Source organism: Petaurus breviceps, unplaced genomic scaffold (genome assembly GCF_028583685.1).
Source record: "Petaurus breviceps papuanus isolate PSGF00001 unplaced genomic scaffold, PetGlider_PUasm1.0 90808, whole genome shotgun sequence".
Lineage (NCBI taxonomy): Eukaryota > Metazoa > Chordata > Mammalia > Diprotodontia > Petauridae > Petaurus > Petaurus breviceps.
The window spans coordinates 11,212,944-11,229,097 of NW_027187349.1; the positions used below are offsets into that span (position 1 = coordinate 11,212,944).

Consider the following 16,154-nt stretch of genomic DNA (forward strand, 5'->3'; position numbering starts at 1 on the left):
TCATGTGTGGGTCACATAGACTTATTTGGCATGTATTAGGTACGTAACAAATGTTTGTTGTTGGAGGAGGTTGTGACCCTACATTTCTTTTTTAAAGCAATTGGGGTTAAGTAACTTGCTCAAGGTTACATGGCCAGTTCTTTCTGGGTGTGGTGCCAAGTATCCGAGGCCAGAACCGATCCTGGGTCTCCCAACTCCAGAGCTGGTGCTCTTACTCACTGCTCCACCTGGCCGCCCCTGTATCTTTTTTACATTGAGGATAATCTGAAGATCATACAGTTAGATGACGGACTCACGCTCTTGCCAATAAGGCTTTAGAGTTTCTGGAAAGATCGACTGACTGACTAGAATTGTGCACTTCATCTGCAATCTCTTTAAATAACGTCAATCTCTTTAAATAACGTCCCAAAATCACAGTTCTGATGAAGCACTTATTTTTCAAGACTTCCTTTCAAAGCAAATAAAAAGGTACTAGAGGCAAAATTGCACCCTATTCAAGATTAATTCTTAGGTTTCTGAATGAAAATTCATTTTTCAGCTTTGAGAAATTTAAAGTCTCAACAAAAGAATGGCTTTGGATGAGTGGTTCCATTGTTCAACATCCAAGAACCAAGTTTATATTTAGTTGCTATTCAGTACTCAAAGTAAACAAAAAGGAGTAAAGTAACATTTAATCAACAAAATATTAATCTCATTTATCATCCTAGCAGAAATAACCATTAAGAGATTTCTCTTTTCTTTCTTCTACAATAAATATTAAAAGTATGAAAGTTATATAGTTGAAACACTTTAGAATTTTGTAGAATGTAAACTCCATGAGGGTGAGAAATCCATCAGATACTTATTAAGCACCTACTATTTGCCAAGCCCGATGGGAGGCACCTGAGATACAAAGATAAAAATCACAGTTCTGCTCTTAAAGAGTTTACATTCTATTCATAGGCAAAAAAAAAAAGAATGAAAGTGTCTGCCTTCAAGAACTTACATTCAATCAGGGACATAATGTATATATAATTAAAAATATATATTAAATAAATTCAAGGTAATTTGGGGAAGGGGGTATGTGGTACACTCACAAATAGAATGGTAGGAACCAAGAGTAATCAACATGAAAGTAAAAGAACCCACCAAAACCAGAACCAAAAACAAACAGAGAAGAGAGAGTATTCAGGAAGAAAGTGTTCAACAATGTCATAAACTGCAAGATCAAGAAGGATGACAATGGAAAAAAGGCCATTAGATTTGGCCATTAAGAGGTCACTGGAAAGGACAGCTTCAGCTGAGTTATGGAGTTGGAAGTCAGATTGTTTAAAAGGGATTAAGATGACAAGAAATGAAGGCAATAAAATAGACAGCTTTTTCAAATAGACTGCCTGAGAAAGAGGATGGAGACAGCAATTACTTGTAGGGATGGTAGGTTCTAATGGGGGGTTTTAAGTAAGGAGGAGATGGGTATGTTTGAAGGCAGCAGGAAAAGAACATTAGATAGGGAGATACTGATGATTAGTGAGAAGGGGGGATGAGAGTAGGGACAGTCTGCTCGAGAAGGTGAGAGGGGATAGGATTGAAGCTATATGAGTGCCCTTGGCAAGGAGAAGGTCCACCTATTTATCAGAGTTTGGGTGAAATAAGAGAAAATAGGGGATGATGTCAGGGAGTTTTGAAAAGAGAAAGGAAGAAGAGTGAACTCAGAGTGAATAGTCCCTACTTATTTAGTAAAGTATGAGACAAGTCTTTAGCTAATTCATTATCTCCAAACTTCTCTCTCTTTTAAGCCTACTTATAATTTTACACATACTAAATTTTAGCATGAAACACGTTTCAGAAATTCACTGTCTATAGTGACAAATAGTACAAAATCTTTATTAGGAATCATCTATGTGTGTGTGTGTGTGTGTGTGTGTATGTGTGTGTATATACACAAAGGCATAGTTAATGCTTCTAGCTTACACAAAAAGTACAAATAACTGGTACTTATAGATAAATCTTATTCTTATTCCCAAGAACTTGAAACTATATTCAAATATGAACTTAGGTCACAGATAGGTGAGGTTAGAAGATCTTTGAAGTTTCATTTAATTCTGAGATTCTGTATGAGATGAAAGGGCTATCCAAATACATAGTTTAGATGGCTTGCCACAAACTCAACAGAGTAATTTAATATTGGTTTTTGAGTGAATTGTCTTTCATAAGCAATCTCAGTATAAAAGGTAGGTAGAGACAAATACAGTGATACTTGACATAATAAACTAAGGCTTGAGACCAAATGGGCCTGTGCAAACATTGTGCTATTTTGGCATGACTGTAATGGATATCAAGCATGATACTTACATTCCTATAATATCATCATATCAGCTTTGACATTCTCAAGTGGATTTGCTGACAGAGTACAGGAGCAGGGCTTTATTTCTTAGAAAAAGGGTATAATTTTCTGGGGAAAAGGGTTTCTATTGATTGAGTAAGGCCTTTAAGTTTACCTAGTGTGTTTCCACGGTTTCTCCCCAGCTATAATCATCAATGGACATTTGTGACTTGACTTTTAACTGCCCAGTAATAATTCAGAGCGAAGAGGAGGAGGAATTTTTGTCAGAGCAATGACCTTCCCCCACCATTTTACTCTGCACAGACTAACTGCCACACTGCAGCTGTAAAGTTGTCAGTTTGGTTCAGTGTAAAATTAGCTGGGCTTAGAGTCAGAGGACCTGGGTTCCAAGCCAATGATGCCATTTAGTTCCTGTGTGACCTCAGGCAAGTCAATTTACCTGGGTGGGCCTTGACTAAATGGCACCCCAGGTCCCTTCTAACTCCAAATTTGTGACTCCCAGAAAAAAATGCTGTTAGAATGAAAGATAATTGAGAATGAAAATAATATAAGTATAGCCCTAGTATGATGAATACTAGGATTTTTCCTTTCTACATGGATGGCCCACAGAAATAATTCTTCACTGGTTTCATTATAGGAAACTTCATACACCTAGTAATCCTTTAAAATAAATATTTTCTCTAAGCCCCACTTGTGAAGGAGTATACTTCTTTTATGTTGCTCTGATTCAATTTAATTTAGGATTTACTGAGTATCTGATATGTGCCTGGTGCTATGTAAAGTGAGGCAGCTGTGTGGTTCACCGGTTCTAGAGTCAGGAAGACCTGAGTTCAAATCTGGCTTCAGATATTTATTAGTTGTGTGACCCTGGGCAAATCACTTAACATCTGTTTGCTTTAATCCACTGGAGAAGGAAATGGCAAACCGTGCTCGTATCTTTGCCAAGGTAACCGTATATATAGGGTTCTGTGAGGTCACGAAGAGTCAGATGCGACTGGACAACAACAATAACACAGAAAGGTGAGAAAGGATCGTTTCTGCCTTCTAGAAAGTATAGTCTACTGGGAGAGGGAAAAAATGAGATGTAGACAAAAAAGTAAAGGAGAAGGTGAAGGGGCAGTGCAGTGTGAGGAGAAATCTGATGGGGAAGAAGTCACTTTCACCTGGAAGTGGCAGCTCAGAGCTGTGCTTTGAAAGAAGGGACTTCAACAGATGGAGAGGGTATGTGGGTTGATCAGGCATATGAACAAGAAGGGGCAGGATGAGAATGGAGGACCACGAACAGCCCATTTAACCTCAAATTTAGAATACAGGAAGGATTCTTCTTACAAAAGACCTTACCCAAGGTCACAGAGGTACTTTGCTTCTGAGGTGTGATTTCAACCCAGGATTGCTGAATTCACAGTCACAGGTGAAGCTGGGCAGTTAGGCTGGAGTCAGATTGTGTAGGGCCTTGATTGTGGGTAGCAGCAAGTCACAAAAAGTTTTGGAATAGAGGAATGACATGATGAAGATGATACATTAAGAAGATCACTTGGACAACAGCATGGTATATGGAATGAAAATTTGAGAAAGTGTGGATTCAGGAAGACCAGCATTAGTAAGGCGCACTGTGCCTGTGAGAGACAGATGGAAGACATACTAAGGATGGAATGGATATATCAGAGCAGTGGGAAAGACTGTAGAAGATGAATAACATAGGGGGTAGCAGATGTTTTCCTTCCTTGAAAGGATTAGCCTTCATCTCTTTGAACATAGGCCTGACTACTGTATCCTTCAAATACAACAATGCTTATGCATGAGCTCACATGGGATGAATTCACAATTCTGGAGTCCAACTTTACACTTTACCTAGGATGAGAATAGGATTAAAAGAAACTAGGCCCAGAAACACTGTGCAAAGTCAACCAATAATCATGGGACTGAGAATTTAGAAGAATGAATCCACCCTGTTCCCTTTCTCCCTTCTCTCACTCTACCCCCATGTCTCATTTACATAGTAAGTTAAGCTGATGATTTAAAAAGCTACCTAAGTGTTCTATAATGATCTTCTGTGCAACCATCTATTATATCTACAGATAGAAAAAACAAATGATTACAAGGACAAGCAGATTAAAAGAGAGAGGCTAGAACATATATCCTAACCAGGGGAAATGAAGGCATGATAATGATATCTACATTTTCTTCAGTTTGAAAGATGTATTTATACTGAAGAGTATACTGAAGTTTTATCCCTTGCACATTGTGGGGGCTAGAGGCATGGCAGCCTTGTGATCTGAAAAATCTTATAAAATTTTTTGACCTTCCTTTTGTACCAGAGAAGAAATCCAAATTATTATGGTATTAAAAGATAAAATATGTTTATATTTTATAACACTATGTATATATTTTTTTGTATTTCTGAGTTACTAAACTTTTCCTGTGTCATCTGTGGCTTCTGCAAAACTCCCCCCAATTTCTCATTTAATTTCTTATGCTGACTCACTATATATCGAAATCATAACAAGGAAAGTCGTGATGTAGAAGGGATAACTTAGAATTTTCCCCCCTTCTTTCTTTCCTCTTGCTTTCTCTTCCTGAAGCCTTATACTGTGGGAAGGGCCATTTTTGTTCATTTTCCCCTACTTTGGAGAGGGTCTCAGAGGACATTTGACTTCCCTCCTGAGGGCAAAGAGGCTCAAAAGCTCTTTTGTTATTTTTGTGTGTGTGCCTAAATAAGTACTCCAAAGTACCCCAGCAAGCATGGCCTAATTTAGCCCAGAGAAAAATATCTTAATTTTTTGCCATAGCTTAGGATCATGTTTGTAATTAAAAGGATGAAAAGAAAGGTGATATCAGCACGCTGAGGGTCATAATTTGTTAGAAGGTACCTTGGATTACCTTGTTCATGTTCTTCACTGGGAAGAAAACTGAAGCCCAATGACATTAAGCTGCTTACCCAAGGTTTGCTTCTGAGGTGGGATTTGAACCCAGGATTGCTGAATCCACAGGTCTTTTCACTGCAAGCTGTACCCTCCACTTCTAACCTCAATATGAAGTGTATGTCTTCTCTCTATCATAAATTCTTGCCTCATTCATTTCCCTTCTGGGTATGCATCCTCTTTGCCTAATTGTGATATCTGGGTGTGAGTGTCTGTGTGTGATTTAACATTAGAAACTATTACAGGTGACTAATGCAGTGTAGCTATCTGATCGGGCTAATTCTCATTCTGATGAACAATGATTTCCAGATTTGTCTTTTAATAAAAATGTCTTCAATATGAACAATTTTTAATTATGCATGCTTATTAAACTTGCTATCCTGTTTTCAAAGAAAGAGCTGTGAGATTGTAAATTATTATATAAAGTCTGTCAAGATACATTATAGTCAGAGATAGAAGATTTTATGTTCATGATACTCATTCAATACATGTAAAAGAAGTGTATTTCTGGGAGGGGAGTCTTCTTTTCATTAACTGGAGGCTATTATAAGTCCAGGCAAGAGGTGATGAAATAGGGTAGTGGAAAAAGAGGAGAGATGGGAGACATTTTTAGAAGCAGAATCAACAGGACTTGGCAATTGGCAATATGACACGTATGAAAGGAAAAAAATAAAAGATGATTCAGGTTTTCAGCTTAGGTGGTTGAGAGCTTTGTGGTATCTTCATTGAAAATGGGGAAGTTTGGAGGAGTGGCAGACTGGGGAGTGGAGCTGCTGGATTTCATTTTGGATGTTTATTTTGAGGTAGTTCGTGGTAGAACTATCAGGTAAGATGTCTCCAAGAGGTAGAAATGTCACATGGAGGCTTAGCTGAGAAAAGGAGGGATAGTGTTTCAGAGCAGAAAGGTTGCTGAATTTGGAGTCAAGGGATGTGGTTTTGAATCATGGCTCTGTCACTTAATGAGTGAATTTGGATGAGTCACTTCTCTGGGCCTCAGTTTCCTTATCTGTAAAATGAGGGGGTTAGATGGCCGCCAAGGTTAGTTCCTAGCTCAAAAGCTATGATTTTAGAACTTACACTGGGACTGGATCAGGAGATTTGGCAGTCATCTGCAGAGAGGTGATAAATAAATTGTGAAGTAGATGAAATTGCTTAAGAAAGAGTAGAGAGGGAGGGAAAAAAGTGTCCGAAGGTTAAAGATAAAGCCTTGGGGTCACTTAGAAAATTGTGAATCAGTGGAGTTGAAAAGGTATAGTCAGAAAATAGGAGAAGCAGGAAAGAGAAGTGTCAAACAAATGGAGGGATGAGAGTGTCAAGAAAACAGAAATAGGCCACAGAAATAAAGTTGTAGAAAAGTTAAAGGAAACCAGTGAATTTAGTTAGAGAAAGGGAGAGGGAGAGAAGAGAGATTATTGTTGACCTAGGAAAGAGGAGTTTCAGCATAGTAATACATCTAATGATAATAGACCACCAGAGATGGTGGAGTGAATGAGGGTAAGAAATTAAGGTGGGGACCATATATATGATTTCTAGAAGTTCTATAGTAAAGGAAAAGTAGAGAAATGATCATAACTTGAGGGAAAGGGTTTTTGCTTTGTTTTATTTTTAGGCTAGAAAAACTTAAGCATTTTTGTAATTAACAAGGAAAAAAAAAGATGTTGATGTCAGTATCTCAGCATAACAATGAACCTATTTCCCAGATGGTGACTTTTGCTTATATGACTATAGGGAGGGAAAGGAGGCAAAGATTTTGTCACTTATTCCATGTCTTATCTTGGGCAAGTCACTCATTCTCTTTGGGCCTCGGTTTTCTCATCTGTAAAATGGGGTGATTGGGCTAGACTGCCTTCATCTTCATTTATATCTGAACCTGTGTGGTTGCCAGGTGAATGAAGAAGAAGAAATTTCTAACAACTTATTCTCTCCCAGGGGGTTCTCATTCAGATAATTTTTAAGGTAATGATTATTCTGTCAACTCCCTCTCCCCTTTCCAATTCAAATACCCCAACTATCTAAAAATCCTCTTAGACTCACAAATTTCCCACAAAAGCTAGATAAGCTTTGAGAGAAAAGGGTTTAGGGGTAAATGTGTGTTTAAGACATCTCCCTCAGTCTCCTGTTCCAGTCAAAGTTCTTTTCTCTTGATAATTAACTACAGAGACGTTAGATGTTAGTACATATCATCTGTCTCCTATTATAGGAGAATAGGTTTTCTGGCAACTCATTTATCCTAACAAAATTACAACATAAAAATCACATTCCATTATAACATAACAATTATGTTCTATTATAATATAACGATCTGGGTTCTGTGGAATCCATCACAAAGTCATTTTTACCTCTTACAATTCAATACTGAGTAATGAAAACATGGACTTTACAACCTCAAGGAAGTTGGTCAATTTGAAAAATTCCTCAAGGAACTGAGTAATAGGCAAAGTCACTTTATTGGCAGATGGGGAGGGGAGAAAGAAGGGGGAGTGCTATCCACGTGTGCCCCACTTCCAGCTGTCCTCAAGCATTTGACATTTCCTTTAGGAATGATTCGCCATCCATTTAAAAAGGAGGGGGCAGGAAAGTAACAATTCTAAACTCATTTAAAGATAAAATAGAGCTGTCACAAGCTATTATCCTTTGTGCCAAAAGTTCTATGGAATCCCACTGACAACAATTTTCACTTCGGCACACATGATAATCATCAATGTTTTTGGAGAAACAATCTGGAGTTTTAAAATTAAGTCTTTAAGAAGCTGTTTTTTTCATTTGACTTTCCAAAAATAACCTTTCTATTTAAATTCCCCGTATTTCCTCTTTTGATGTCTTCATTTCTAGTTTTTCAAACTGTTTTCAAGCAGAATAGCAGCACACCATCTTCAGTCTCTTCCCAAGTCCTCATATGAAAGAAAAATAGCATGGTGTGGAAAAAGCTAAATTTGGAGTCACCGGACTTAAGTTCAATATCTGTCTCTGCTATGTACTAACTGTATTACCTTGGGCAAATGACCTGCCTCTTTGGCTTCAGTTCCTTCATCACCTCTTAATAATAACAGCTAACATTTACAGAGTGCTTTGAGATTTGTAAAGCATTTAATCATTTTAACCTCACAACAATCCTGAGAGGATGGTGCTGTTATTATTCCCATTTTACAGATGGGGAAATTGAGGCAGACAGAAGTTATGTGACTTACCCAGGGTCACATAGCTAGTAAGTGTCTGAGGCTGTATTTGAACTTGGGTCTTCCTAAGTCCAGGATCAGTGCTCTATCCACCTAATTGTCTCTTTTATTTTTCAAATATTTAGTTAGTTTTAGTTTTCAATGTTCACTTTTATAAGATTTTGAGTTTTAATTTTCTCCCCCTCCTTCCTCTCCCTTCTCCCCAAGATGGCATGCAATCTGATACAGGCTATACATGTACAATCATATTAAACATATTCTCACATTAGTTATATTGTAAAGAAGAATTAGAACCAAAGGGAAAACCATGAAAGAAAAAAACCAAAAGGGAGAAAGAGAGAGAGAGACAGACAGACAGACACAGATACAGACACAAAGAGAAAATGGTATGCTACAATCTTTATTCAGACTCCATAGTCCTTTCATTGGATGTGGACAGCATTTTCCATCATCAGTCTTTTGGAATTCTCTTAGTTCATCGCATTGCTGAGAAGAGCTAAGTCTATCAATGTTGGTCATTACACAATGTTGCTGTTACTGTGTATAATGTTTTCCTGGTTTTGCTCATTTCACTCAGCATCAGTTCATGTAAGTCTTTTTTTTCTAAGTTTTTCTGAAGTCTACCTGCTCATCATTTCTTATGAAATGGTAGTATTATGGGGCAGTTAGGTGGCACAGTGAATAGAGCACCAGCCCTGGAGTCAGGAGGACCTGAGTTCCGATCCAGCCTCAGCCACTTAACACATAACACAAAACACAATAATACATAACACTTAACACAAAAACTAGCCATGTGACCTTGGGCAAGTCACTTAACCCCAATTGCACTCCAAAAAAAAGGCAAAAAAAAAGAAATGGTAATATTCCATTACATTCATATACCACAATTTGTTCAGTCATTCCCCAATTGATGGGCATCCCCTGATTTTCCAATTCTTGGTCACCATCTAAGTCTTTTAAATATGATCTATTCTTCAGCATATCATGATGATGATGAAAGGTAACATAATCAGTTCCTATCATCCAGACAGATAAACTGGGTTAGACTATTTAAATAATTTAGATTTAAAGAATTTTAAGTCTAGATGTTATCTGTTTCAACCACTTAATGCTACAAGTGATGAAAATGAGGCTTTGAAACAAGTCCACATAACTATTTGGTAACTGAAACCAAAGTTGAAGACAAATGTGTTGACTCCTAATGCCTTTCTCCTCAACTCTATTATGATAATTGGAATTTGATTAGGCTAAATTAGAGTTTTTATTTTTTGTATGCAGTTATCAGTAAATAAATATCTTTAAATATTATTCATAAAATACCATCATGCCCACTAATATTATAACCCCAAATCTTTCCCTCAAATCCACTGAAATGTACCATTTAATAGCCACTTATATTTTCTTCTTCCATTTACAGGGAGACACTAATCCATCTATAATTAAAACAGAGGGACATTGCCTACACTTCTTTAGTCTTTTAGGGGCAAGAGAATCTCAAGATTTGGGGGAAGATGGCTAATGGAGATGAGTGGAGTTAACTTCCAAATCTGATATAGCGTATGTAGATTTTGTCCTAAGAGAAACACATAGTGCAGTCATTTTGATGTAAATTTTAAATCACACATTCCTACATGCAAGCTTCATCGAAAATACCCATGCCTTACCTTGTCAAAGTTTTCATAAAGATTTCATCTTAATTTAGGGTTAACTCAATATTCTAAATTCCATTTAGATTAAAGAACAAAAAAAGTTCCTATTATTCCTTCACCCTGATCCAATAAAAAAACCCACAAGATGAAAATAAAATGCAAATACATCATTTACTTCTGAGCTTAACTTTTAAAGCATAATTTGATTAACCTGGGAATTGAAATTTTATTTCTATCCCTTGTCAGGCAGCTTATGTAGAGTTCCTACATTATAATAACTAATTCACAAAGTCTGAACACATTGTTCACAGAATTATGTGATAAGACTAAGTCCTAAGCAAAGAATTCTCATGAACTACTGAAGTGTGAGGAATCCAAGGCTGAATTCTCAGTATACATGATAAAGTCAGAACTTTTAGTCCTCACAAAGTATTATCCTTGGTGGAATAAAGACCTCAGAAGAGATGAGAGCAAGGTGCAATGATTTCCCAATTCCTTTGGGAAAGGCTTTGCTTTTTATTGTACTTCTCTGGAGAAGGTGAAAACAATTTCAGAATTAGAATCACAGGTTTCTTCTGAAATAAGGCCCTCCTTATTAGTAAGAATCAGATCTAGAAAAGCTGCTTCCTTCATTTCCTTCATCATTTAATGAATGAAATTATTGTCAAGGAAAAGCAATAGTTCCTAGGGTGCTTTGTTTGTTTGTTTTAGAAGAGACAAAGCTTCAGAAGTGTAGATAGTTAAAGTTTTCCATTACTGCTGTATATCATACATCAGAGTCAGAATTATGATCTCAATTCATCATCCATTTTCTCCTTCTGCATTGGTGCTCTGTAACTACTATAATAATATAGAGTGTCTCAAAAGTCTTCATGCAGTTTTAAGCTTTAATACCTTATATAGCTTTAATTTTACTAAATTTAATTTTTTAAAACTTTTAAGTTTAATAGTTTAAGATTGCACGAAGATTTTGGGACACCCTCTATATCTCCTATTTCTCCATTCATTAATCTTCACGCAAAGGTTTTTTTTTTTTTTTTGCCATGTTTCCCCCTCTTATTTGTAGTTCTCACAGCAACTTTTTCTTTATATAAGATATTACTCTGGACCACTTTTTAAAGAAAATCTAATCAGTTCCTTTTGAAAAAAATGTATAATGATTTATCTTCCATATTATGGTCATGAATCTCATCGTACCAAAGCTTAGTAATAGCTATGAGGTTCAATTTATCTCTTTGTAACATGATGAGATTTCTTTTTCTTTTTCTTTTTTTTTAAAGCAATTGGGGGTAAGTAACTTGTCCAAGGTTACACAAGGTTTGTGTGGGTGTTAAGTATCTGAGGCCAGGATTGGTCCCGGGTCCTCCCAGCTCCGGGGCTGGCGCTCTTACTCACTGCACCACCTAGGCGCCCCCTCCATAATGAGATTTCTAATTCACTTTATGAATTAATTGCACATTTATGTAAAGCCATTTGAGGTCGTGAATACTAGCACTGCCTTTTTTTTTTTTTGGTTAGCATCTTCTATGAATTACTGCACCTCTCTTCTGATTTCTTCTTATGTTGTCCTTATTATTATCAATAATATTTGTTCCCCAATTGATAAATGGTCAAAGGATATGAATATGCAGTTTTTTATGAAGAAATCAAAACCATACATATTCACGTGAAAAAATGTTCTAAGTCATTATTGATTAGAGAAATGCAAATTAAAGCAACTTTGAAATGTCATCTCACACCTATCAGATTGACTAAAATGACAGAAGAGGAAAATGACAAATGTTGGAATGGACATGGAAAAAATGGGACACTAATACACTGTTGGTGGAATTGTGAACTAATCTAACCATTTTAAAGAGCCATCTGGAATTATGCCCAAAGAGTTATAAAAGTGCCTACCTATACCCTTTTGGCCCAGCAATACCACTAGGTCTATTTTCAAAGATGATTAGGGAAAAAGGAAAAGAACCTATATGTTCTAAAATCTTTATAGCAGCTCTCTTTTTAGTGGCAATGAAGTGGAAATTAAGGGGATGCCCTCAAATGGGGAATGGCTGAACAAATTGTGGTATATGACTGTAATGGAATGCAACTGTACTGTGAGAAATGAAGAACTGGTTAATTTTAGAAAAATATGGAAATACGTGTATGAAAAAGTAAAGAATGAAATAAGAACTAAGAAAACATTCTATAGGGTAACGGCAATATTTTTCAAAAAACAGCTGTGAATGACCAAGGTATTCTGAGTATTATAAATACTCAACTACAAAGGACCTATGAAGGATGATGCTATCTACTTCCAGAGAAAGAACTGATAAACTAAAGTATGTATAACATGGTTTTACATATATTTATATATCTATATCAAATGGTTGCCTTCTCTAGTGTGAGGAAGGAGGAAAGTAGATAGTTCAGAACTTAAAATGTTAAAAAAATTAAATTAAATTAAAAAATAACATTTGATTTAGTGCATATATGTGGGAAGTTTATCCTCCCTTCTTTTCATTTTCATTTAAAAACCTCTTGCTTTAGTCTATAAATCTTTAGGCAAATATTTTCTTATTAGATATAATCTATTCCTGGCCAAGAGCCTCTTATTCCTATATATTAAGCCAAGGTACAGAAATTCAAGTCCAATTCTTTGACACAATCTTCTTAGCAAGTTATTCATTTGCTAGTTAACATGGTAAATTGGATAAATTGCTAGACTTACATCAAGAAAACCTGGCTCTCATCCCACCTCAGGTACCCACTAGCTCTCTGTTTGTGGACATAATACTAAACCTCTTAGAGCCTCAATTCCCTAATCTATTAAGCACTGAATAACATGTGCACAGCACTGTTATGAAGAATGAAATTTGTAAATCTTAAAGTCCTAGGCAATGTGAGTTATTATTGTCATTACCACATAGGCCTCTCTCTTCTGAAATTCCTACCTTCATTTGGTAGCCACGAGGCAAACATCATGTGGGCACCTAAAGTTTTTACTTCCTTTGCCTTCATAATATGAGATGCCCTATCTAGGTTATTTCTGATAGTATCATTCACCCCCAAATGAATCACTAGTTATTGGATTGGTTGTTCCTTCTGAGAAGTCTCAGGAAATTTTCTGTAAAATCTTGGATTCTTCCCCTGAAAGACAGCATATGCCCTGATTATTTATGTCAGGTTGGCACATGGCTGACTCAGTAGCCCTTAGTAAGGGCTAAACCACCGGCAGGTCTTATCCCTTCTTTTTATGATCAGTACTTGATCTCTTTTCTTTAAAGAGCACTAGGTGGAGGCTATGCTCACTTTCTAGAGGAAGAACCTTGAGCTTACTGGGTAGTTCCAACAATTCAGCTGCCTTTCTTCCCTTCATTTGCTGTGTCATTTTCTCTTGCCTTCCAAACTTCTGACACAGGTTTGGAGTCTGTTTTGTCTCCTTGCTTTTTCTACAGTTACCTGGGAGGTTTATTTTCCAGGGTATATTTGATTTGTGATCAGATTCCTGTCAATACCCTAATACAAAAAGTGCTATCTGACAAAAATCTCCAGGAAAACAACTTCCTCCAGAGGCGATATTGTAACATATGATCCTTCATTAGGCAGAAGACAAAAAATTACAGATGTTGAATGTTGCATTTTCTCTGAGACATGAATACTGTGGTAGCTGGTTTTACTCAATTGTCTTTCTTTGTTACAAGAGAGTTCTATGGAGTTCTAGGATATATTGGGAAATGACTGTTGTATAAAAGACAAAAGGAATGAAATAACCTGAAGGAAAAGAAAAGAAATACAACTTTCGGAAACTTCTTTCCTTTTCTTTTCTTTCTTCTCCTCTTACTACTTCCCTGAAATTAGAGGTTGTCTACTTGAATCTTACTTCTTCCCTCTGGAACTATCTATTTTTCTACTCCCCTGACTAAGGCATGTTTTTATAGTAGACTTTCTCTTTTGGGGAAATGTCCTCAATTTGGTGGTAAGGTCCTTCAGGGCATAGAACAAATCACATTCTACTTTGGATGTCTCACAGGCCTAATATCTTGAACATTTTAGATATTCAGTTAATGTCTGGTGATAGAGTAAAGAGCCAAATTTTAACTAATAAAATATTCTTGTTTTTTTTTTCTTCTGAATGCTCATATATTCACAGAAAGAGAATAAATTGCTGAGTTACATTTCCAGAACACAGAAACAGGCATTAGAAAGGAGAATAACAGAACCGATGAAACCTATTTCATTGTACACTGAGCAAGGCACTGATGTGTGATGGCTGGGTTGATTTATGATACCTCATATAATCACAACTTGCCTTTTTCCCCCCTGAGTTTTGCTCATTTCTAAAGATGCTACTTTACAGTTGAACATAAGGGGACAAGATGGGGGTGTTCCATACAAAGTGTTTTCTGAAAATGACTGAAATGACTTAGAAAATCTTCTCAATATCCACAAACTTGCTTTTTATACTGTTTATTCCCAGTCAGGGGCAGCATGCCAGAAATGTATATATTGCTTTAGCAATTGTGGCTGGAAGTTTCCAAGACTTAATGCACTGTGTGCTTCCCACAGACAACAAGCAAAGTAGAATTCACAGCAGTAAACAATTGAATATATTTCATTTTTCAGAATTATTACCTTTTAATGTTGCTTTCTTAAGAACCTTCATGGCATAAAGTTGTCCAGCATCTGAACCCTTGATCTTCCTTACAAGAAACACCTAAGGAGAGAAAACATCTGTAGTCACTGGGTAGACAACTCAATAAAGAAAACATGCATCCACTGAAAAGAAATTATAAGTTGAAAAACAAGCATGCTCCTCCGGCCTAGCAAGAAAGAAAGGCTTGGATTTGGTAGCAAATTATTTAGTATTAATGAGAAAAATATTGAATCATATATTTTCTTAAATCTTCCTCTAATTTGTGTCACCATTTTAAATATAGTTACTCATAATGCTACCTACTGCTTATGCTTTGTGGTTTTAGCAAAGAGCTTAATTTATTTTGATTCTTTTATTTAAAAACTGATAATGAGTCAGTCAACGAGTACTTTTTAAGTACCTACAGTGTGGTGAGTACCAGAATAAAAGAAAAGGCAAAACAAACAAACAAAAATAACCACTCAAAACAAAAACAGTTCCTGCTCTCACAGAGTTTTCAGTCCAATAGGAGACAGCATGCAAACAACCATGTACAAACAAGATGGATATGGGTTAAATTGGAGCTAAGAAGCAAGAAGGCACTATGATTAAGAAGGATTGAGTAAGGCTTCTTATAACAGGTGGAATTTTAGCTGAGATGAAAAAATCCAGGGACAGAGATGAGGAAGGACAGAATTCCAGAAACGGGGGACATTCAATGAAAATGCCCAGAGTCTTTAGATGGAGTCTCTTATGCAGGATGAAAAATGAATGGCTCTGATATGATAAAAATCTCCAGAAACAGAGTTTGAGGGTTGGAAGGGACCTCAGTGGCCATTTAGTCCCTAGAAAGAATCCCTACCACAACATACCCAACAAGGCTTCATCCAACCATTGCTTGAAGACTTCCAATGAAAGGAAGCCCAGAACGTCCTGAAGCAGCCCATTCCAGCTCTTGTTGTTAGGAAGGTTTTTTCCTATCTTCAAGTCTGGATTTGCCTCTTTGGAACTTTCACTTTTTGCTCCTTGTTCTTCTCTGTGGGACCCAATAGAACAAATCTAGTCTCTCTTCTACGATAGAACCCATCGAATACTTGAAGAGAGCTATCATATCATCCCTGAGTTTTTTCTTCACTAGAGTCAACATCCCCAGGTCCTTCAATAGATAATTATATGATGTGGACTCAAGGGCCTTCTCCATATTGATTGTTCTCTTTGGGATATTTTCTAACTTATAAACGTCCTTCTCAAACTTTGGTGCACATAATTGGATATAGTCCTCTGTATGTGGTCTAAGGTTCATTTCCATTTCAATTGTCTTCAGAAAATTCTGAAGATTACCTGGCAAGATATACTGGACACTGAAATCTTCTTTCTAGCTGAACTGCCAAACATTAAAACTCTCTTGTAAAGAATGCAACTCTGGTGGACTGGCTAAGTAGCCCGAATGTCAAATGTACAGTTACC

General features: G+C 36.6%; 1 protein-coding gene across 1 annotated transcript in view; it reads right to left on the bottom strand.

Moving 5' to 3' along the window:
* RPS6KA2 (ribosomal protein S6 kinase A2) overlaps positions 1-16,154 on the bottom strand; it is a 308,664-nt gene that overhangs the window by 146,529 nt on the left and 145,981 nt on the right. The window contains exon 3 of the mRNA XM_069070411.1: positions 14,687-14,768. Coding sequence (XP_068926512.1) covers positions 14,687-14,768 — 82 coding nt within the window. The remainder of the gene's footprint in view (positions 1-14,686; positions 14,769-16,154) is intronic.